The 24,789-nt window shown below is 42.1% G+C and overlaps 1 protein-coding gene across 2 annotated transcripts in view; it reads right to left on the bottom strand.

Moving 5' to 3' along the window:
• Window positions 1-5,501: 5,501 nt before the first annotated feature.
• LOC138171694 (zinc finger protein 135-like) overlaps window positions 5,502-24,789 on the bottom strand; it is a 27,819-nt gene continuing 8,531 nt past the window's right edge. For both annotated transcript variants that reach the window (XM_069101337.1, XM_069101338.1), the window contains exons 4-6: window positions 13,303-13,429; window positions 10,267-10,362; window positions 5,502-8,332 (exon numbers count right to left, since the gene is read on the bottom strand). In XM_069101337.1, coding sequence (XP_068957438.1) covers window positions 6,432-8,332; window positions 10,267-10,362; window positions 13,303-13,429 — 2,124 coding nt within the window. In that variant the 3' untranslated portion in view covers window positions 5,502-6,431. The remainder of the gene's footprint in view (window positions 8,333-10,266; window positions 10,363-13,302; window positions 13,430-24,789) is intronic.

Raw genomic sequence — 24,789 nt, 5'->3', positions numbered from 1 at the left:
CCTTCCTTCCTTCCTTCCTTCCTTCCTTCCTTCCTTCCTTCCTTCCTCCCTTCCCAGTGGGTGAGGGGAGGTGGGAGGGAGAACAAAAATAAATGCTTGATAATTCCAATTTTTAAATAATAAAAATGCTAGATGAATTTTTAAACTAGTTAAATGGTTGGAATCAAAGAGGGGTTTAATGACAACTACTTGGGATACCAGATACATAGATTGCAACTATATCAAATTTACAGATGCCATGAAGCTGAGGGAGAGAGCTAAAACATTGGATACAATGTCTAGATAAAAAAAGCTGAGGGAGAGAGCTAAAACATTGGATACAAGATCTAAAAATGTCTTGACCCATTTTAGCCTTAAGCTGAATCTAATAAGATCAAATTCTTGGGAATAAATGTAAAATTTTCAATAGGGATAAAGTCTCCCATTTAAGTTAAATCAATTCACAAATATAAACAGGAGAGCTATGGCTAGTTGGCACTTTGAGGAAGGTCTGGAGGATTTCCATGAACTTCCAACTCATTATGAAGGTAAATGTGATGTAGCTAAAGCACCCTTGGACTACAGTAAGAAGGTTATAGCCTTAGAGACTAAGGTGACAGTCCATAGGACCTCAGCCCTGTTCAGATCACATCTGGGGTATCATGATCAGTTTGGGATATCATGGATTTGGAAGGAGTCTGATAAGTGACAGCTGTGTATAGCCAACCTGTTGAAAGGCCCCGAGTACATGTGAGGTGAGGACCTATCCAAGGTACCAAGGACATTAGCCTGGAGAAGACTCAAGGGGCCATGATAGCTATCTTCAGATATCTGAAGAGTTTTCATGTGTAAGAGGGATTGGATTTATTGCTTAGCCCCAAAGTTCTGAGCCAGGTCCAGTTGTTGGACATTGCAGAGGGGAACCTTTGAATTTGGCGTCAGGTAAAACTCTCTAAGAATTAAAAATGCTCCAAAATGGAACGGCTTGCTTTAGGAGATGAAGGGTTTCCTTTCAATCAATCAATATTCATTAAGCGCCTATGTGCCAGGCATTGTGCTAAGGACAGTGATACAAAAAGAAGCAAAAGATGGTTCCTGCCCTCCAGGACCTCACAATCCAATGGAGGCCAATTTCATTGAAGGCCTTTGAACAGTACAAGCGATTTTTCCAGCTAATCAGTTCCTTTTCAGTTCTGAAATTCTAACTGTAGAGTGTTTAAAAAGGGTGCCTAAGTAGTCTGTTTACTAATGAGCATAAAGGAATGTTCCACCAGGGGAACAGGATGGAGGGCAGTAGATTACTGAAAATTGGAAATGCCCATTTGGAAACACAAAACACAATTGATACCCAAAATCTGGGTGTTAAAAGAAGCTTACTAAGGAGAAATCCAGAGTAATCGAACACCTCTGGGCAGAAGTGGACTCTGCCCTTCTTGTGGAAGGAGGAATGGAGGATACAGAAACTAATGACAACTTTGATACCGTGAGTTTGGTGCAGACACTCCCTTCAAAGGACGGATTGGTTTATTGTCTTTAGGATATGCCTTTTCCATTATCATACATTATTACTAATGAGGCTGTCATTTTATGAAGTACGTGTTAGATAATATACATAATACATGAGGTTCATTAAGCAAGGGCAGTAATAACTCTGGAATATTGACTCCTCACTGGCTTAGCACAGATCTGTCCTTTTCTGGGCCTGAGAGTCCCAAGGCCATTGTCTGCTTTCTAATTGGTCGAACCCACCTGCTGTTGCCTGCTTCTTTTTATTTCACTTTAGTGTTGTCTAGGACTTCTATGGGAACTTCTCCCCAAGGCTACTGTCTGGTCTGCTAACCTTACTCTTATCAGTAGCCTTCTTTTAGCAGTTTTTGCAGTCCTGTGGAAACTTAACCCTTTGGTACCTCTCACACCTGGGACCTGACATACCTCAGGAAAAGGATAAATGTGACTGTCTTAGATTAGTACTGGTACTTATGTCATTTTAGAATCAACTTATTATAATTATGAAAACTCCCTGAATATTGGCTGTGACCCTCTCTTGAATCCATAAATAAGCTATTAAATTCTGTCATGGAGGATGGGAGTTGAGTCTCTATTGTCTCACTGGAAATGGGGGAAGACAGTACTGAAGACTGAGCTTAATCTGATTTTTTTCAGTTTGGGTGAGTCCCCATCCAGATTGCAGTGCAGATAGATTTGGCCAAGGCAAAAGCAAAGACCTTTTGTATGTAGAGCACTGGTTCTCGAAGGCTATTAAACCAATTTTATTTGGTGTGCCAGAAAATTTTACTATTGATTAAAAGGAAATTTACAATTTTGTTTAATGTAAATTTTACTTACTTGGTATGCACAATGTGATGTAATATTCACAAAATAAATTTTATTTTTGTTTGCATTAATCTCAAAACAGGTCAGAATTGAATGTGCAAGTCAGGAAACAAAAAATGACTGCTTTTATTAAAGTGATAGGGCATGCACATCTATCTTGACCCTTGTGGTGTCACTAGATGAATGTTCCCTATGTCATACTATATTGTAAGCAAGAAAAGGAGGGGATCTCCCTGTTTTATTCCTCACCTGATATCTGATCATTGAATAGGGCTAGTTCTGTTGTTACCTCACCTGAACGGTCTTGACATATGCATAGGAGACATTTGGTTGTAAAAAAAAAGGCTTGTGTTCCACATAAATAAAATAAATTTTAAAAATGAATGCTTTTGTGTAAGCTCAACAAATAAGCACAGTGAGATCTCAAATTCTCTCCATCTTTTATTCAGTTGTGAGATGGTAAAAAAAAAATAAAGCATGAGAGCCACTTATGTAGAAGATACGTAATTTAAGATGAAAAGCTGAGATCTTTGATTAGGACTTTTGTGTGTCCCTGATTAGTGGACATCTCTATTGATTGACTTGAATCCTGGCATGTTGGCAATTTGTGACTTTTTAGATATTAGCTGCACCCTGGATGTCCAAAAGAGAGATCTGGCAAAGGTTGGGAGTGGGTGGAACCAAAAAAGGGAAGACAAAGAGTCAGAGGCAGAGGGTTATATGGAGACCAGAGAGTGGCCTTTGGCTGAGGGGTGTGAGGAAGTACAGGCATCAAGCACAGTCCCCTCAGGATCATCTGCTGCCAGAAATGACTACTATGGAGACAGCGGCAGAGCCGCTGAGAAATGGTGGCAGCAGGAAACTGGGAGAGGGCAAGAGTATCCACACTCCAAGTTCCTGGATGAGGTGTGGAGAGTCAGGAGTTCAACCTCTTGGTGTCCAATATGGCAGCTATGGAAAGGGGAACAGCTTGGCCCCAAGAAGCAGCGGCTCTCAGAGCAGTGGGGGGATGATGGAAATGTTCTTACACTTGTCTTTTTATGGAGTGATGAGTCCTTGGAAGAGAAGGGGAATGCCTAGAGTTGGGTACCTGAGCCTCTTAGAACTTTTTCCACTTAAGACTCCTTCAGTGCTTCTTAGACTATGGGTCATAACCCGGGTGGAGACTCACAGTTTAAGAAATGGTGTAGACAATGCCTCTTAGAGAATAAGAACATGACCTATAAGTAAGAGTGGCGAAGGACTGAGCCTCGCTGTGAAGGAGCAAACCTGGTGTTCCATCCGTAACCAAATTATTTTGGACTACACAGGCCTGATGGGAAGGGGCATTGCCTCTTGGGGAGCCCCAAGCATTTAGTGTGGCACTCCAAATCTGAGGTACCATGTAGATTCAAAGGATTATGTAATCCTGTTGTGGGCTTGTCTGGGAATGATTTCTTTCAGTTCTATGTTATTTGCATGAATCAGGACAAACCCCTTCAAAATTATACCACACAGGTGTACCTGTGGGGATGATTTCTTTCTTTGCTATTTATAAATATTATTTTCTATTCCATCTTAATTATTCATTTTAATTGCATTTTCCTCATTTTTATTTTTTCTGGGGTTTAGGACAAACCTTTACTAGTACGAAAGCAGGTGTGAACCCAGACAAACTTTGTGCAATTATGTGTTATGAATGATTGTAAGTGGCAAGGCCACCTGGTTATGGGAGGTCTGTACCACAAAGTATTTTGGCAGTGTCTAAATACTGTGCTTGTGAATCTTACAGGGAGACATGTCAGTCTGGCAAAATCACTCTGAAAGGAGGAAACTGCCATATTCACAGATGATCTGTTGGGTATCATGTAGCCTTCCCAGATAATCCAGAATTGGGAACATCGGGCAATAGAGTTGGGCGTCATTCTTGTTGGATTTTCAGGGAATGCAAATTTGTATTAGGGAGGAGTGTGTAGAGGGTGTTATTCTGAAATCTTGGGCTACTTAACAAAAGATGACATATTTTGGACTCTAAGCCTACATATTAACTGCAAATATATTCATTGATTGGTTGAATCCTGGTATTTTGGGATGATTTTACAACGGTACAAATCAAGAGAGGTTGCTTAGTGCAGTGAAGTAATGATGTCACTCAGGAAGGCTTGGGGTTAACTGCCAACTCTGACCCTGGGCAAGTCACCTAACATCACAGCTCCCTAGACAACTCTAAGTTGTAGGGAAGGCAATGTGCTGTACTGGTAGAGGGAGTGAATTCCTTCTACCAGTGAAATCACAGGCTCAATCCCTAGGCCACAATAGGGTTAGGCTACCCCAGATCCAAGCTGTACCATGGCCCTGTACAAGATCTTCTAGAGGTCTGGAGTAATAAAGGGAGATCTGAGCATAGACTAGAGACTTCACACCTAAAAACAGACCCTGACATCTCCATGGTAGAGTTTTCACATTGCCAGCACAGCCTTCTGGAACAGGTTTGACTTCTTGGACCCAGCTCCTTGAGGATAATCGGTAGGTTCACACAGCCTCCACTAGTGTTTGGAAAGTTATCTGGACTGTGCAGGTCTGTTGGGCAAAGCTAATTTCTAATCTACGCTAAATACTTCCCCTTCCCCTCCTCATCCAAACCACAGGGTGTGAGTTCAAATCTGACCTCAGACACTGACTAGCTATCTGACCCTGGGCAAGCGACTTAACTCCCCTGCCTCAGTTTCCTCAACTATAAAATGGGATAATAATGTCTAATAAATAATATCTAAAAAATAATATGTAATAAATAATGTCCAATAAAATAATAATTATGTCTCAGAGCTGTGGGGATCAAATGAGATCATGTTTGTAAAGTGCTTAATTCAGTAGCTGGCATATAGTAGGTGTTTTATAAACACTCATTCCCATCTTTCCCTCACCACAACTGTTGGGCTCAGGCAGGCCAGCTCCACATCTCATTTACTTTGCTTCCCACATCACTACCACCCCTGGGATGCTCTTCCAGAGCACAGCTGAAGTCTACACTGTCCCTATCCTCACTTCTCTGACTAAAACACAAGAAAACCTGAGGATGATTCACAGAGGCGGGACTATGTGTACTAGCAACATCTACCAGCTACAGTGGGTGTGAACAAGGGTTTCATATGCTGCGGAGCTGGACATAGATCTCCCTTAGGGAAAATTAATCTATTTAAGGCTTCTCTATTATCTATATATTTTATTTATTCCCTCACACAAATGCTAAAATTTCAGTAGGCTCCCCTTTCATTTTCAAGAAAGCAGAGTGTTTTAGGAAGCTTTATTTTGCTCTATTTGTGCCCCTTTTACAGCACCATGATTTCCTTATTTACCTTTTCCCACCCCCCACCCTCCCAGAACCCTCCCTTGTAACAAAGAAAGAAAAGTTAAACCAGGGTTGTGTTGGACAACACATGCAACATTCCACGCCTGGAGTTTCCCGACTCTCAAACAAAGAGAAGTCTGCATTGTCCGGAGGTAGTCCGGAACCAAGAGGGAATATCGTGTTTAATCTGAGTTCAGCTACCTTTTAGTGTAGCTCCCATGGCTGTCATGGCAGTCATGTTGTATGTTATTCACCTGAATCTGCTGTCTGTGTTCTTTATCAGTTACATGGGTAATAGGATCTTAGGTTTAGATCTGCAAGAGGCCATACAGGTCCACGTTTCTCAGAGGTCCTATTTTAGACTTGTAGCCCTATGCATTTCCTGTTCAGGAGGGTATAAATTAACTATCACTTGATGGTAGTGGTGAATTGCAGGAAAGAGAAGACTATTTTTCTCTCTCAGTTTTATCTACCAAATTGTTCTCTTAAATTTTATTTAATGGAAGCTTCTTGAAAGCAGGGATGGTTTCGTTCTTTGTATTTGTATTTCCGGTGCGGGGAACAAAATGGGTACTTAATACAGGTCTGTTGATCAATAAATGACAAATATGACTAAAGCTTTAAACGCTCTGTTAATTTCTATTTTGAAAGCTGTGGTGAGGAATAAACTACACTTGAAGGCCTTCTAATACTCACTACATTTATAACTTTTCTATCTCAATAGGGATTCTTGGATGTTGAGTGTTTATGCATCTGCAGCGACTGGAAGCCTTTCTTACGAGGTCTACTTTCAAGGTTTCTCTCCAGTATGAATTTTCTGATGTTGAATACACTGTATCTTCTGGATGAAGCCCTTCCCACATTCATCACATTTGTAGGGTTTCTCCCCGGTATGTGTTTTCTGATGACGGGTAAGAGACATACTCTGGCTAAATACTTTCCCACATTCACTACATTTAAAGGGTTTTTCCCCAGTATGAGTTCTCTGATGTCTAGTAAGGAATATATTTTGGCTAAATGCTTTGCCACATTCATTACATTTATAGGGTTTCTCTCCAGTGTGAATTCTCTGATGCAGAGTAAGGCTACAGCTATGACTGAAGGCCTTTCCACATTCCCTACACGTGTAGGGTTTCTCTCCAGTATGAGTTCTTTTATGAGAAATTAGCGCTGAGCACTGCCTGAAGGTCTTACCACATTCATCACATTTATAGGGCTTCTCTCCAGTATGAGTTCTCTGGTGCTGTGTTAGGTAAACTTTCTGTTTGAATGCTTTTCCACATTCATCACATTTATAGGGCTTTTCTCCAGTATGAATTCTCTGATGATGAGTAAGGCCAGCACAGTGAGTGAAAGCTTTCCCACACTCATTACATTTGTAAGGTTTCTCTCCGGTATGAATTCTCTGATGCTGAGTAACCTGGTTTGTGTGGCGGAAGGCCTTTCCACAAACATTACATTTACAAGGTTTCTCTCCAGTATGAATTCTCTGATGTAAAGCTAGGACTGCAGTATCATTAAAGGATTTTCCACATTCACCACATATATGGGGCTTCTCCCCAGTATGAATCCTCTGATGTCGAGTGAGATACAGACTCCGGCCAAATGCTTTTCCACATTCGTTACATTTATAGGGTTTCTCTCCAGCATGACTTCTCTGATGCTGAGTAAGACTTCCCTGCTGTGTAAAGGTTTGCCCACATTCATTGCATTCGTAAGGCTTCTCTCCAGTATGTATCTTCTGATGCCGAATAAGGTACTGACTCAGGCTGAAGGCTTTGCCGCACTCACTACATTTGTAACGTTTCTCAGTGGTATGAATTTGCTGGTGTTGAATGAGGTACTGACTGAGGCTGAAGGCTTTGCCGCACTCATTACAATGATAGGGTTTTTCTGCAGTGTGAATTCTCTGATGCACATTGAGGGATGAGCTATCACTGAAGCATTTACCGCAATGATGACATTTAAAGGGTTTCTCTTCACTGTGTAGCGTTTGGTGCCGAATGAGGTGAATCTTTTGCCTGAAGGCTTTTCCACATTCATTACAATGATACGGTTTCTCTCCAGTGTGAATTCTCTGGTGCTGAATAAGGTGCATGCTTTGTCTGAAGAATTTTCCACATTCATCACATTTATAGACTCTGTGTCCAGCATGATTTATCTGAGGTTGAATAAGGTGCTTCTTTTGTTGGAAGGCTTTGCCGAATTTGTCAAAATCAGAGATTCTCTCCACAGGAGGGATTCTATTATACTGAACAATATGTGAGTTGGAGTGGGAAGCTTTGCTGTATTCATACTTATAAGGCTTCAACCCTGGGGAAATTCCATTATATTTAATTAGCTCTGAATACTGTTTAAAGCGATTTCCATCTGTATCATATTGGTGAAGACTCCTTTTTGTAGCAATACTCTGCTGTGCAACAAGAAATGACATTTGTCCAAAATTCCTCCCCAGATTATTACCTGCTTGGCTTCTCATCTCACTGGGTATTTTCTTGGGGATGACTGTTACTTCCCTTGACTCTCTCTCTTGGCCCCTGCGTTGCTTCTTGAACTTCCCATCATAGTTCCACACTTGTCCCAAGGGACAAGCCCAGGGATCATCACTCTTGAGTTTTTCTGGCAATGACTCTTCCATATCCATGCCCCGTTTTGAAAAGGCCTCCTTGATCTCAGGCTTCACTTCCCAATCTGAAAAGAGAAGAAAAATTATATCTTTATATCTGTGTGTGTGTATGCATACACTCATAGATACTCTCCCTTTTCTTGTGCCAAGAAGGAAGAAGCAAGCCCTCACATTTCAACAGATACTCATTAAGAGCTAATGGGACCAGTGAAGAATGGTGAACAATGGGACCTTACTCCGGCAGTGAATATCAACATCTGCGAAGTATCAACAAGAAACCCTGCCAATAAAATGAAGATGCTCTAGTGCACTGGCTTTATTCAGTCATTAAAGAATTCAGACTGGGGAGAAATTCTCTGGGTATAAAGATGAAGGCAGGCACCCTGCCTTCTGGAAGAATCCTGACACAATGGTGCTGTAAAGGGCCCTGGCTCGTAGCCCAAGTTAAAGCAGCCTGGGGGCCTGCTGTGAGAACAGCGGTAGGGAGCCAGTCTTCCTGTGTAGAGCCCTGCATTTGTATTTTTTGGGGGGATTCTATAAGACCTCTGGTTTCTGAACTGCCCTTTCTGCTGCATTCTGGAAGGTATCAGTATACAGTATGTGCTTAACACAACACAATATTTGTAGATTTAAAGGGATGTAATACATACTAAGGATTTAATAATTTCCAAATGATAGAATACCACAAGGACAAAGATTGAGAAGAGGTCAACTAGAAAGGTGGGAAGGTAGTGGTTGAATGAAGGTCCCTAGTGTTAGAGAGTAAGTTGATGGACTAAGGGATCATGGACTTAGAATTGGCATGGAACACAGAGGCTGATCCCCTGTCTTACAGATGAGGAAGCGTAGGCCCAGATTCATCAGTCAGTCAATCAGCAAACATGTAGTAAGTACCTACTTTGTACCAGGAACTGTGCTAAGCACCGAGAATACAAAGAAAGGCGAAAGACAGCCCCTGCTTTCAAGGAGCTCCCAGAACTTACGTGACTTGTCCAGGCTTACGGGGCTAGTGTCAAAGGTAGGACAAAGGACAAAGGTAGGAACTCAGGTTCTCCTGACTCCAAGTCTTGTGTTTCCTCTTGATAAGGACAACAGGAAATATCAAAGTATCAAGAGGGATTTAGGAAGACACCTTGGGGTTAAAACGCAGGCCCTCATCTTTTCCCTCCTGGACACCCGGAATAGGCTATTGGCCTTGCCTCCCCTTTCCAGCTTTGAGAGCCCTTCACAATTGACATTTTTCTTTCCACTCTTCTTCCCCTGTTCCCCTCCATGTCCACTTTGATGCCCCAGTAATACTGGCCTTCTTGCTGACCCTCCCACATGCCTGGAAACTCTCCAGCCTCATCTCTCCTTCCTGGCTTCCTTCAAGTCCCAGCCCAAACCCCCGCTTCTGCCAGACACCATCCCCATCCCACCCGATGCTCTCTGTGCTGATCACCTCCTGTGAATCAGTCACTTCAGTGCTGTTCTGCCCATTAGACTGTGAGCTTCTTTAGGGCAGAGATCAAGATTTTTCCTTTCTTTATGTTCCCATCACTTTAGCAAAGTACCTGGTGCTTAATAAATGCTTGTTGACTGACTGACTCTAAAGCTAGTGCTGTTCCTACTGTATTGTACTGTTTTTCAAGGGAATAATGTCCTCAGGGAGCAGAAAGGACTAGGATTCTGAGTGTAGATGGAAAGGTTAGCCTAAAAAATAAAGGACACCTCTTAACCTTGGACTAGAGAGAACATGGAGAGAGATGTCAGGAACATGGCTGCATGTTAAAGGATGGATGAAGGGTCTCAGGTCATTGATGAAGAAACAAGAAAAGGCTGGAGACAGCGTCATTCCAGCACTGATGCCCGACACCTTCCGCCCTTCTCCACAGGCCTGAGGACAGAAGCAGGATTTTGAGGGATGCTTCTTGTCTGTGATTTCAGAAACGCTTTCCCCTGACTTAGCAGCAGAGCTGTTGTTCTGGTAACTCCCACCTGGTGGTTTTCCTTCACTTACTTGGGCAGGAGGGTCTGAAGACTTTGTTGTCCAATGTCCACGGTGCTTCTGCTCGTTCCAACCTGGTGATCACATCTGGCTTAAAAACCTGAAGCCCTGCTCATAGAAAAGGAAACAGTGCCTGAAGCATGGTCATCTAGCATGCAATCCCAATCCCACCTGCTCTGGGGCAGAGGGCTAAATTAGGAAGGGGAGGGCAGTGGGTGGCACAGAGTACCTTAGAAATAGGCTTTCAATGACATTGCTATGAAACAAGATTGAAGAATGCATTGGGGAATCAGATAATTACTTCACTTGATCCATTTCCTGCTAGAATAGGGACCATCTTCAAGTATCAATGAGTCCTTGAAAGAGGATGCCCTCCACACACTCCATCATCCGCCACACTGTCAATTGCTGTTCCTCGAACATGACACTTCCCCTCCCTGGGTCTTCGCACTGACTATCCCCTAGGCCTGAAATGCCTCTTACTTTTCCTGGATTTCTTTTGAGACTCAATTCAAGTCCTTCCTTTCACAGGACATATGTCCCGGTCCTCACTCCACCCCAACCCGCTAATGCCTTCCCTGTGAGATTACCTTTCCCCTCCTCAGTGTGTACGTTGGGTGTCCCTTGTTATTTGCACGTTGTCTCCCCCATTAGACTGTGACCTCCTGGGGGGCAGGGACCTTGTCTTTGCTTTCCTTTGTATCGTTGGGGCTTAGCAAATTGCCTGGCACAGAATTAGCACTTAGTAGTAGCTTATTGGCTGAGGATATGGAATGTCTAGGCCCAGACCCCACCGAGGTTGCCAATTTTCAGTTGTATAAAGCAAAGATTTTTCACCTGGGAGCACAGAACAGAAACACTCTTGTCTCTTGCCTCTCTCTTCTCCCTGAGGCCAAACTTCAAAACCCTATGAGGTTACCCCTCATTTTCTCTTCCTCTGCTTTAGTTTCTGGGAAAGAAGTGGGTTTCCTCTTTGCCAAAGCTAACCTCTCTACTTCCCGGTTTCCCATCTCTGCTGGAAGCTTGTCCTGTCAATCATATCCTTCTCATTTTCATCTTCCACCTCTCCCCACCCCGACTCCTTCCTCCTGAAGCAAAAACATCCTCAGGCCTCCTGGGTCCTTGAGAAACCTTCACTTGGCCATACTACCCATTCAAGATGCCATCTCCCTTTCACAGAAGACGTCACAGAGACGGTTAGATGTCTAGACTAGCCCTCCACTTCGTAATGTCTCCACTTCTTAACCCCTTGCATTCTGGTTTCTAGCTATACTGAAACTTCCTTCCAGGTTACAATGATCTCATCACTGTTAGTCAAGTCCTTGTACCCTGTACCCTCTAGGTCAGACCTGCACAACCTGTGGAACCCTGTGGAGAGGAAAACATCCTGGATATTTTTCATGTGCCGCTGAAATCCTTTGGCAAGCCAGTGGGCTACAGGCTGTGCAGGCCTGCTCTGTAGCTCATGGTCACCTCTTCCCCCATATTCTTTTCTCCCTAGTATCCATGGAACTGTTCTTTCTTCCTTCTCCTAGTCAGTCACTGAGGAGTCATTAAGTGCTTACTATATGCCAAATACCGTGCTAAGCAGAGATAGAAAGGCAAAAGCACAGTCCCTGCCCTCAGTGAGCTCACATTCTAAAGGGGGAGACAACATGTACACAACTAGTTATATATGAGATATATACAGACTAGAGAGCAGGTTTTCCCAGAGGGAAGACATTGGTAGCTGGGAGGCCTGGGAAAAGCTTCCTGCAGAAGGTAGGGTTTGTGGTGAGCCGTGAAGGAAGCCAGGAAAATGCAGAGGCAGAGGCGGGGATGGGGCATTCCCTCCAGAGAAGGGCATGGAGATGGGAAAGGGGATGTTATGCATGAGGAGCTGAAAGCAGGCTGAGGTGGCCAGATCCCAGAACACAGAGGGATCAGAAGGTCAGGTAGGGGGGAAGGACAGCTTTTCTGACTGTACCTTCTCGGCCTCCTGTCATGGAGATCCATTTATCTCCCACCAGATGGGTAACCTTCTTTTTTGCCCTTAGAACAATCTGTTTCTTTTCTGGAAGCGTTGGGTCAGTCTAGCTAAGGATGCTCACAGATACACTGATTCTCTCATATGTATCCCTGTGCAGTTTGGGGGCTTTGGTGACCAGTGTCTGCTGAAGGACGAGAGAAACCACATCAAAACCTTGAGATTCTACATTTCTGAGCCTGTGCTGCAAGAACTCAGCATTCTTTTAGGGCCAATGGGTCTGTGTGTGGCCCCACTTGTTGGCCTGGGCTCAATATTACTGACACACCATTATGCCAATGGAAAAGAACAAAAGGTTTCCTTAACAAGACATCTTTCAAACACTTGGTCATTGTGGGGACACACACACCGTTGCTAGCTTGAAAGTTTCAGGTGTGCTTGAGGGGAGCTCAGAGTTCCAAAATCCATGACTTACATGATTCTGTGACATACTGTGCAGGTACTGTACCATTTTAAATGATTACCTATTCAGGGGCTTCTGGGAAACCACTTAAAGTCCTAGAACCCTCACTACTGCCTCTTGTATCCCCGGTGGCCTCTCCCACACCTCCTATTATCTTGCATTTACTTCTTTATTTTCTTTTTTTTTTACTTTTTGGAGGGCAATTGGGGTTAATGAATTGACCAAAGTCACATGGCTAGTAATTGTGTCAAGTATATGAGGCCAGATTTGAACTCAGGTCCTCCTGACTCCAGGGCTGGTGCTTTATTCACTGTGCCACCTAGTCACCCCCACTGCATTTACTTCTAGTGAATATGTTTCAAACCCATATATTGAATGTTGACTTCTCCTGGGGAATGACTTTTGATTTTTTTTCTGAGTCCCTAGTACTTCAAATGGGGCCCGGTACATACTAGATGCTTAATAAATGTGTGTTGAAATATTAACACCCCTTCTGTGCACGCCAGGCCAAAACTCAGCTAAGAAAGTCAGGTCCCTTTTCCCACCCGACTTTAGAAAATGAGAACAGAAAGCTCCCCAGGGGGGAACATTCTCTGTCCTTGGAGACAGCCCTCCTTACCCAAGGACACCAGGTTCCTGTAGTTCTCCAGCATCACATCTCTGTATAAGTTCTTCTGAGCAGGGTCCAGCTGTCCCCACTCTTCCCGTGTAAAGTCCACAGAAACATCCTTGAAAGTGACTGACTCCTGAAACATCAAACACATTCCTACTTATTTGGGACTCCTGCCCCCAAAGGATGTGGGGAGAGGTGAAGGGGGAAGACAAGAGAAGGAGAGTTATCAGGATCCTGGGCGAGTGCCCTCAAATGCTCATTGGCCCCTTTGGAATCGCTGCATTTTGTGCTAAGCTGTGTACTATGCAGCTAGCACTGATTTATTCTGTACTCCCATACCCCTGACACCTCATCTCCCAATGGGAATCCCAAGGAATCACCTCCTTCACTTGTTAGACCCCCAATCTAAGCACATAATTCAAGCAAGATACATCTTGAAATTAGATACATGACACCATCATCACAGTTTACAGTACAAATGTTAATTTTTCATTACACATAATCACTGCCATAATGTTACAGGATTTGTAAATCAGGAAACAACTTTAGGTTAAGAATCTTTGAGGCCGGCCAGTCAGTACCTGCCATGACTCACCTACAACATCTGGTTTTGTGGTTTCTGCAGCTCCCTCTTCCTATATAGTATATGAAGATCTATATGCTATTTAGTATTTTTGTCACTGCACTGCTAACCTTCTTTTATGAAGATGAAGGAGACTGCTCCCCCAAAATGAACATATACATGCCTATGTGAGTATCCATGACCTCCTGCCCTTTTGGCTATGAAACAGAATTTCCCCCTTGGCAGTTAAAATTGCATACCTCCCTCTCCTGCTAAAATCCATCCCTATTTCAACAGTAATGTGTCCATGCCCCTTTGTGTGTTAAATGAAGATTCATACACAAAAGAGCATGGAGGCATCCCCTTGAGAGTTATAATTGCATGGCCTCTCCCCCTTTGAAAATCCAATCTTGTACAAACATGTGAAATCCTAAGAGCTCCAATCCCTGTGATGAAGGGACCTGCTGTCATTGCTTGTTATTCAGCTAGAAACAGGCCTTGAGGTTGCTTCTTTGGTAATAATTGAGTAATTAGAGACAAGGGAACTCAGCTAGCTTGAAAATAGAATTTTAGAATTAATGTTGACTGCAGATTTTTTGTTTCCTGCAGACCTAGGCAGTTTATTGATTTTTTCTGCTGTTCTTCATATCTACAGACCTAAGATCCTTTGTCTCTAAAAATCAGACTTTGTGAATAATTCTCATTTTGAGTCCTTGTGGAAGAGCTTTTTATGATACTTTGTGCTTTTTGGAATGACAGGCAATGTTGTTTTCAAACCCCTCAGTTTGTAGAGACCTTCAACAGTGACGTGGAATATCAGCAATACAATCCTATTCCTGCCATCCCCGTGTAGGCTAATCAGTTACACAGAATCCCTGGGAACCTTACACCAAGGAGGCATGACTAAAAGGCAGAAGTGCGGATCATTATGCATAGCAAGAAAAAGGAGGGGTGCAATCTTTGAGGGGAACGCATGGCACTGAAAACACGGGAGTCATGTGACCCACATAAAGCGGTGTGAAACCCGACCTGCAGACACACCAGGATCCCATGGTCTGAGGAGGCGGCCACCTTCAGCTGGATGTTAAAAGAAAGGTCCTTCAATAAATTTCACTAGGATTCTGAAGTTTTGGGGTAGCTGCTGACCCTACAAAATCACCCACTTAGGGAACATCTGCTGCTAAATGGTGGGAGCCACTGATAGGAGAGCTTGAGCACCTCTAGATTCAAAAACCACTATGAGCCTAAAAATGAATTCACCAGCTTCTTCACTGTCACATGCTAGCTAATCTATTATTTCTGCTACATACAAAGCTTTATAAGTACAATACAATATAATTATAATAAAATACATAAGTATATAATAAAATATATAAGTATATTATATATTACAAGTATAACTATCCTTTACAAGTATATAATCTTATACTGTTTAATAAAATATACTTTTTAGTGGTAGCTATCTGGGGCTTAATAATTTATCCAAATAATTGGCCTTTAGCTACCTCCTATATTCTGGTCAGATACTACAGGACTCCTTACAAATTACTTCCCTCCAAAGTACACTCATAATACTTTTTATTTATTTATAATTTTTCAAATTTCCTACTATCATTTTGGTCATATATCTTCCTCCATCTGCTCTCCCAAACTAACTTTACATTTTCCCATCTGGATCTTACCAAGGATAGGGACTGGATTGATACACGGCTACATGGATCTGTATGATATGTGTATGTTTACAGTACATGCATACATGTGTGTATGCATGCACATGTGTATGTGTGATATGTGGAACTGGAAACTCCCTCCACCAAAGCAAGTTGTCACCTTTCCCGCAACTTATAGTCTTTGAGATCTGCCCAAGTCATTGGGAAGTTAGGTGACTTGGCCAGGGTCCTACAGCCAGGATGTACAGACGTCTTCCTGGCTTAAAGGCCAGATCTCTAGTCTTGGAAGGAGACACGAGGAATAATTCTCTAAGCAATACACGCAGAGAATCCATTTGACAAAACATACCATACTTTTGGAGAACAAAGCAGGAAAAAACGTGAGGTTGTGGGATTAGTTCTTACCATGTACACAGAACATAGTTCTTACCATAAAGAACACAGAACTGAAACCAAGAGCCAGCTTTGTTTGCAGTAAAGAAATATTATACCGTGTTTCCCTGATAATAAGACACTGTCTTATTAATTTTTTGGACAGAAAAACACCAGAGGGCTTATTTTCAGGGGAGGGCTTATTTTAATGAACATTGACAGCAATTTTAATAAACAGGTAAATGTAAACAAAAAAATGTACCTTTATTCAATAAGCAAATCACTGGGGAAGAACAGGATGACGCTCTCACTGCTGCAGCTCTGATTGGATGCAGCTCGGAGCGCGGCGTGCGTTTCACCCGGGGGGTGGGGGGGGAATGGTGCATACAGAGGGTACCGTAATGTAGCGTGTAGCGCAGGGGATCACCTTCACTACAGTAGCAATCTCAATAGGGCTTATTTTCAGGGGAGGGTTTATTTTAGAGGAATCTTACACAGTAAGGGGAGGGCTTATTTTCGGGATAGGTCTTATTATCGGGGAAACACGGTATCTGTCTCTTTTATCTTAGAGATCCTCCACAAAAGGTCTGCCTCATAGGCCAATGGTCTTTCTCTAGGACTTTTTGCCATTTCATGGGTCCTAGGGCAGCACCTAGAATGGCTGACCTTTACCCTTTGTTCTTGCTACACAATTGGCCCTCATCCTCTTCCATCACTCTTCTCACTTAGGTCATCAGTGGAAAAATGGTGCTGCCCCCTTCTGCCACCTTCCACTCATGCAGCTCTCCAATTCCAACCACAATTTTGTTCTTCAGAATGTGGTATTTCAACATTCTTAAATATGGAGCTTGGCTTGGAGATGTCTGCATTGAAAAGACGGCTTTTTGTGCACTAGACAATTCCCCAAATGTACCTGTCCCATCTTCTTCTAGGCTGACATCAGTGTCTATAGGCAGTGCTGCTCTCAGACACAGGAGCCAACATGCTCACTCTCTGGACTGGTCATCCAACTGCATGCAGACATTTGGCAGCCCCTAAATTGTTCCTGTCTGCCCTGTTGGGCTGATATCTGGAGTAAGCGGGGATGTCACTGAAGTGGCTTAATGGAGACAGCACAATATCCCTGGCAAGCACAGTACTTGGAGGCCCTCACGAGCCTGGCCCAGGGCATTCCCCAGGACAGTGCCAAAGAACTCTGGGAAGCTTATGTCTGTCTGTTTTATGCCTTTCTTTTGATAAATAATCAGAGGGTCACTGAACTGACTTTAACATATGCAGGAGAAACCCTTATTCTTTTGGACTAGATTTTGTTCTACCAAGTCAAATTGTATTCAACAAACACTGTGTGCCACCATGAGGGGAACTCTTGTTAAATTTTCAAGGGCCAGTACTTACACCTCAGATATACAAATGCTATGCCTCCGGGCTTGATTTAGTTTGGTGGATCACCCAGCCTTCAGAGCACATTAATAATCAAGAGTAAACTTAACTGTGTGTAAACACCGCCCCCCCACCCCAGCTGATTGTTAAACACTTATCAGAGAGCCCCAATATGGTTCTAGAAACATCATTTGAGCTCAGGAGTGGTCCATTAGAAGACTTGGAAGCTGGAAGGATAACATTAACCATAACAATGATTAATAATAACTAGCATTTAAACAGCCCTTGAACGTCTGCAGAGCGCTTCACTGTCATTAACTAACTTATTTGAGATCTCTGTACCTGCCAGACACTCCAAGACACTAGAGACATTAAGACAAACATGCAACACAGTCCCTTCCCTCAAAGAACTTCCACTCTACTGGAGGGATACAATGTATATTGTGTACACACAGACATACACACACACACACACACGCACATACAGAAATGCATTTTGGAAATTTGGAAAGGGAAAGAGCCTGAAGGAGACCAAGAAAGGCTTCAGGCTGAGCAGAGCTGGGAATGAACATGGAGATTTTGCAAAGTGGGGATGAAGAAGTGTATTCCAAACTCAGGAAGCAGCCAAGGAGATGGGAGTACTCTGGAGGACAGAGGGCACTCTGGGAATTGACACACAAGATAAATCTGGGAAGGTGGGCAGAGGCCAGCTTGTGGAATGGCAGAAATCTCCTCCAAGGAACCAATAAGACTTTGGAGCAGAGATGAACATTTAGACCCGTGCATTGGGAAGACTGTGTTGGCAGTGATGGAGAGGACGACTGGAGAGGGAGAAAAGAGACCCACTAGGAAGGAGCTGTGAGGTTTCAGTTGAGCGGTGACAAAGGCCTCTCTGTGACTGAAGAAAGGGTGGTGCAAGATGCGTCTTAGAGGTGGAATCCAGAGAACTTTGTAACAGCCCAGACGTGGGATGAAGCGGCAGTGAGAGAGAAGGTGATTTCACAGTTGCAATATAGATAATTATAAAGAATTTAGCAGTGTCTGGCGCATAGTAAGTGCAGTGTTTTTTTGGCCATTATTATTTTTCCATTCACTCAAATTTGTAGACTTAGAGTAACCATTTACTCTTCTCTTTTTCTCCACCCCGTATCCGGTCTGTTATCAAGAATAAAAGGAATCAACAGTATTAAGCATCAATTTGTATGATTTCCTATAAAGCTCACTTTTACATTCAAGAAAAAAGTTCACAATTTCAAATAATACAGATACAATAAAAACCTGCACTTATTTCACTCTTTCTTCTCCCACCATCTGGATAATCACCCTTTGTTTGATAACTGTCAGAGATGAGATAGCAGACCTGCCAATCTGGAATGGGGATGAAGGACACCCACGTTGAAATTTTTGCTTGAAATTCTATAAAAAACAGGAAATTCTTTCATTCGTACATATGATTATTTCTCCAAAACAAAGAACACATTAAAGGAATCTATCGTTACCAAGTATAAATCTACAAGAAGCATCATCTAGGCGCAAAGGCAGATCACCAGTCAGGAACAGTTTTCCACGGGGCTAGCACAAGTCACCAGTCTTTAGAGTGTAGTCTTTAACTAAATCCAACTGCACAGTCGGTCAAACAAATGGTCAGTAGACACTCAGGCAAGACTAGGTTGAAACAGTTTCCTTCAGCTGCCTTTCTTACAGGCCTGCGCAGCTGTTGGATTGAATTAACTGAATTTATATGATTGATCAGCTATTTTAAACAACATGGGAACAGACAGTCCAAGAGAAGTAATTAACAAAACAATGACTTTGTGTATGGTTGTCCATTCTTGAAGACAACCAACATGACATCACTATGTTAGCGTCCAGTTACAGGGCCCCAACTGCAGCTGATCACAATATGAGCTCGGAATGTTCTATCACAGGTTGGGTACCAATAGTCCACGTGAACATTTGGGGTGGATTCTCTAATTTTGCATATCTTGCATTTCTTTTGAGCTATTTCAATACTGCTCTGCTCACACAGAACAGCCCCATCTCTGAAGAGGGCATGCCATACTTTTTACTTGTCTATTAATAAGTGGAGAGGTTTCATATGTAAATTCAGGTGAAGAATGGAAAATGATGGCTTCAGAAGCAGATAAACTAATAATGTGAAAGAATTTAAATGGCAACCTTTACATTGGGAGCTTGTAAATAGACAGATCCTTTCCAGTAAATCTATGCTATTTGAGTTATAAAGAGGAATATCACAGAGCTTAGATTTGGGCCATTAATTCTATTCATGTAATAAGGGGACACAGAAACAAAACACTGGCATAATTGACTTTTATTGACCTATTTCACAAGGCTGAATTTAGTGAATAAGACAATATATTTTCAAATGATCAAAGAGTTAACTAGGAAGAGTTGATATATATTTGGATTGGCTATCTATACATTACTAAAACATGAACATTAACAGTAAAACCTCATGTTCAAGTTTGGTGTGGGTATGCCCATTGCCACCTGGAAGATTTACCCTGTGGGGCGATTGCCCTAATTACATATACAAAAGTCACTGCAGATGGCAAATTTTTGTTTTTTTCCACTGAAGATTCCACTCTCTGGTGACTTTATTAGGGATCCCTTTAATTGCAAACTTTGTCAAACTCTTTTTGGCTTCTGAAAATAAGTGGGCTTTAAACTGGCAGCTGGGTGGTAGAGAGGACACAGGGAAGACATTAATTCAAATCCAGCCTCAGGAACTTACTGGCTCTGTGATCCTTGGCAAGTGACTTAATTTCTATCAGGCTCAGTTTTCTCACCTATGAAATGTGCATAATAATATTGTTGTGAGGACAAGATAAGATATTTGTAAAGTGCTTTGCAAATCTTAAATTGCTATATAAATGCTAGCTATTATCGGGGCAACCAGGTGGTGCAATGGATAAAGCACAGAACCTGGAGAAAGGAAGATGTGACACACAACTGTGTGACCCTGGGCAAGTCACCTAGCTTCTGTGTTTCAGTTTCCTCAAGCATAAAAATGGAGATGATAACAAAAGCACCTACCCCACAGAACTGTTTGAGGAACAAAACTGAGTTAATATATATACAGTGATTTACAAATCTTAAATGCTATCTAAATGCTAAATATTATTAGTGGTAATAAAACATCTTTTTTTTTTTGCCTTTTGGAGGGCAATTGGGGTTAAGTAACTTGCCCAAGGTTACATGGCTAGTTTTTTTGTGTGTGGGTGTTAAGTGTCTGAGGCTGGAACCAAACTCAGGTCCTCCTGACTCTGGGGCCGGCGCTTTACTCACTGTGCCACCTGGCCACCCCTAAACATCTTTTTTGAAAGCTTTGAATGCATGTTTAATGATTAGGTAGCTCAAGGAGTTTCTATGTCAAGCCTGAAAACTAGGAGGCTCTATGGTGTAGAATTGTCTTATGTGACATTTGTATTGTTACAATTCCAAACTGCCATCTAATTGAAGCCACATTTGTAAGCACGGCCCCTTTGAAAAGGGGATTCATACATATCTATACTTACACTCCTCTAAGATAACAAAGAAGCCCCTGTGAATGCAATAAAGTTGTAGTTGGAAAAAGCACTGATTCATTTCTTCTGAAAAGACCATGATAAGAATGTGCTTGCTCAGGTACATAGTTCAAGTACAGTCTGCAACCTAGATTTATTTATTTTTCCTCAATACCCAACATTGAGATGGGTGAGGGCTGATGCTTTAACTTGTACAAAGAAGCTGCTGACCCCCTCTTGAAAGAAACCCCCAAAGGAAAAGTCCTAGGAAGGTCAAATACAAAATCCTCGGTCAAAGGAAAAAATAGTCCAAGTAATTAGCAAGATGCAGTTCAAGTTCTAAAGGATCACACAAGACTTTGCAACTTCTTATTTAAATGAGAGGGGATCTTGAAACAGAACATTCCAAAAGGCAAAAGATAGAGGCTTTACAAGCAAGAATAACTTACCCTATGAAGCTGAGTACAATCCTACAAAAGAAAAAATGGATCTATAATGGAAGAGGACTTTCAAGCACTTTTCATCCAAGGACCAGGGTTTAGTATGAACTTTGAAATAAAAATATAAAAGTCATTCTTGGGGGCAGGTAGGTGGCACAGTGAATAGAGCACCAGCCTTGGAGTCAGGAGGACCTGATCAAATCTGGCTTCAGACACTCAACACAAAAACTAGCTGTATGACCTTGGGCAAGTCACCCCAATTGCCCTCCAAAAAGCAAAAAAAAAAAAAAAAAGATCTCCTCAGACTCCTCCTCAAAACCCTCCCCAAACCCCTCCTCCCCTCCTCTAGACCACCCCTAGATCCCTCCCACAATCTTTCTGTATTTAAGATCCATCTTGCCTCCATGACAGGCCTGAGAATTCAATCTAGAGCAGACTTAGTCTGAGCCAGATTGTCCTGGCCCGCTTGTCTAATACAAACTCACAAATCTTTAGGCTCCTTAAGAGTCTGGCCAGTATGGCTAATCTTTAATAAACTTTGTTTATTTTGGCTAAGAGAAGGCTTGGGCCAAATTCATCTGGCAGGAACTGGCGTGTTGTATTTTGGGGTCTCAGGAACCCCTAACTGCCAAGCCTCGACAGTACCAATTAAGAGAGCAGGGCCCCAGGGCTTGAATTTCTCCTCCTCTATCTTTTTGTTAATTACAAATAAGCATTTGGTTTAAAAGAGTAAAAACCTACCCTTAAAGGAACAACTCAAAGACAGTGTCTCTTCTTTATTCTTCATTCTCCAGAAGGATCATGACATCAGGGAGGTGATGCCATGACATACAGATGAACTAGACTTAAGTGAAGGAAGACAGTGCAAAGTCTCCAACCTCACCTTCTCCTCCAGAGCCATCTGGGGCCAGGGGCCAGACACAGATCAGGAAGACTGGAGATGGAGTGGGAGACCTTGATCTTTTTAAGCTAAGGTCTTCCCCAGATCTTAGTTTGACTGATGCAAGGCCCATTTGGTGCTTAAGGCTAGGTAAGAAATGAAGCAGAGAATGACCTCTTTACCTAGTCAAAAAAGAAAAAAAAACCATCTGGGAGAGGAGGACCCTCAGAGTCTCTCTCTGGTCAAAACAGAAACAGTCGCTATCTGAATTCACTCGCAGTGACAATGACTAACTGGGGCAATGCTGGGGACCATTGTTGGCCAATCAATTTTTGTTCATGAAAAATAAACATTTACTTCACTAGAGTAAAAACACACCCTTAAAGGAACACCTCAAAGACATGGTCTCATGCATAGGTCAAGATCACATAACATTCCACGTGACCGTGAAGATCACTTTGTTCAATGACTTGAGTATCAGTTTTAATAAAGCCTAAAAAGAGACACATGTTCAAACATGTCACCATGAGAGAAAAGCTATTGTCTTTGGATGTCAAGGTCCTTCAGAGGTTCCCCTCTGTGTGAATAATGAGCTGACTGCATGCAGATCTGGCAGGGTGGTATGGCCATCCACAGAAATAAACCATATTGGATGACAAATATTGTTCACAGAAAAAATTGCAAAATGGAGTTGAAGACAGAATCCAATTACTTGGCGTGTATAAAGACTACATGTAACAATATGTACAGAGTTAATGTGATGAGCTGCAATGAAACTCATTCAGCTTCTTCAGCTAAGCCAACAGTACAAATGGGGGCTCTTAAGGGAAACAAGGAGGGAAGCTGTGGGAGGTGCAGAGGCATCACAGATAACGGAAAGACATAATATTAGGTCCACAGACACTGAATGACACCTTTTTTTTGTTCAGACTGGTGATTTCTTTGTGTAGGGAATTTCCAGTGTAAAAGTTCCACCCACTAACATCAGAAATTCACCTTTAACTTATAGAATTTATGCATTAGAGCATGGAGAGGATAAGAGATGTATCCATGTTTACCCAGCTAGAATGTGTCAGAGCACCTGAACTTAGGCCTTGCTATCCCCAAGGCTCACCCTCTATCTACTCTGAAATTCTGTTTCAATAAAGAAAAAAATAAATAAAAGATCAAGGCTAAATTACAATAGGGCAAATAAGCAGATCAAAGAACAAGTCACAGAATGAATAATTAGAGAGAATAACAGTGAGACCACATACCCAAATTTATGGGATGTAGCTAAAGCAATTGCTAGAGGAAAATTTACAGTTTTGAGCAAAAGACAAATGGAGAAGACAATGAATAGAACAGCAGTTCAAAGAGAACACATTAACAATCCCAAAACAGATATATTGAACTGATAAACCAAAAAAGAGCTGTTTTTTTTAAGACTAACAAAATCAATAAGCCATTAGATAATGTGATTAATGAAAGGACAAAAGAAAACCAAATTACCCAGGGGAAAAAAAAAAGAAAAGATGAGAAGGAATTTGTAATGAAAAGAGAAGAAAGGAAGGTTACCAGAAATTACTCTATCCCATTACATGCTAACAAAACTGAATTTCTTAAAAAATATAAAAATCCAAATGAACAATCCAGGAAATAGAAGTCTCATCTCAGAAAGAGCTGTAAGCAGGCTGAAAATGGAACCCAAAGGACACAAAAAACCTCTTGGACTAGATGGATTTAGACTAAGTGGATCCTAGCAAACATTTAAAGTACAATCCCTATGCTAGATAAACTGCTCTCAGATATACAGAAAGAAATCCCTCTAGCAAACTCATTGTCTGACACAAATATGGACCCCACCTAGGGAAGGTTAGAGAATGAGAATTATAGACCGCCATCACTCATGTATATTGAAGCAAAAATTTTAAATAAAATATTAACAAAGATGCTACAAGAGATGTGAAGATGATTCATTATGACCAGAGTCAGATTCATAACATATGTCAGAGCATGGTTCAATGGGAGGAATACCATTAACATAATTAATGGCATTAATAAGAAAGGCAAAAAACCCAATGATATCAACAGCATCAGGAAAAGGCTTTGACAAAGAACAGTACTGATTCATGTTTTTAAAAAGTGCTTAAAAAGCAGAGCAATGAAGGATCAAAGGTGTCTAGCTATAACTAAGGGCTAGTATGATTTATAATACAGAAAAATTTTCTCAATAAGATCAGGGATGGAAACACCGCCCCAGTCCCCTCCCACTCCCTAAAGGAAGTCAAACAATTCAATTTAAACACATTTTGCAACGTGTATTTATTGTGCACCTACTATGCATGAAGTCCTCTTTTTAGGCCCTCGGTGAACAAGGATGAAAATGAACCAGGACTTGTCCTTCAAGATCTAACGTTCTACTGGAAGAGTAGAATGTGCACAGAATAGATACGCAAAAAATATATGAAGTTATAGCAAGTGATCCATCAACGAACACTTAAGCACCTAGTATGTGCTCTTAATGGCACCGGGCCCTGGAATACAGAGAAAAACCAGAGTTCTTCCCTGAAAGAGGGTCCAGATCTGGGGAGACAAGCTCTTTACCAAGTCAGTAAATGGTAGCCTGGGGGGCTTGGGGCTAGAGACACTGGGGGAGATGAGGAAAGGCCTGATGGGGAGG

This window comes from Petaurus breviceps, unplaced genomic scaffold (assembly GCF_028583685.1).
Source record: "Petaurus breviceps papuanus isolate PSGF00001 unplaced genomic scaffold, PetGlider_PUasm1.0 456, whole genome shotgun sequence".
Taxonomy (NCBI): domain Eukaryota; kingdom Metazoa; phylum Chordata; class Mammalia; order Diprotodontia; family Petauridae; genus Petaurus; species Petaurus breviceps.
This window is presented reverse-complemented; position numbering and strand designations above follow the sequence as displayed.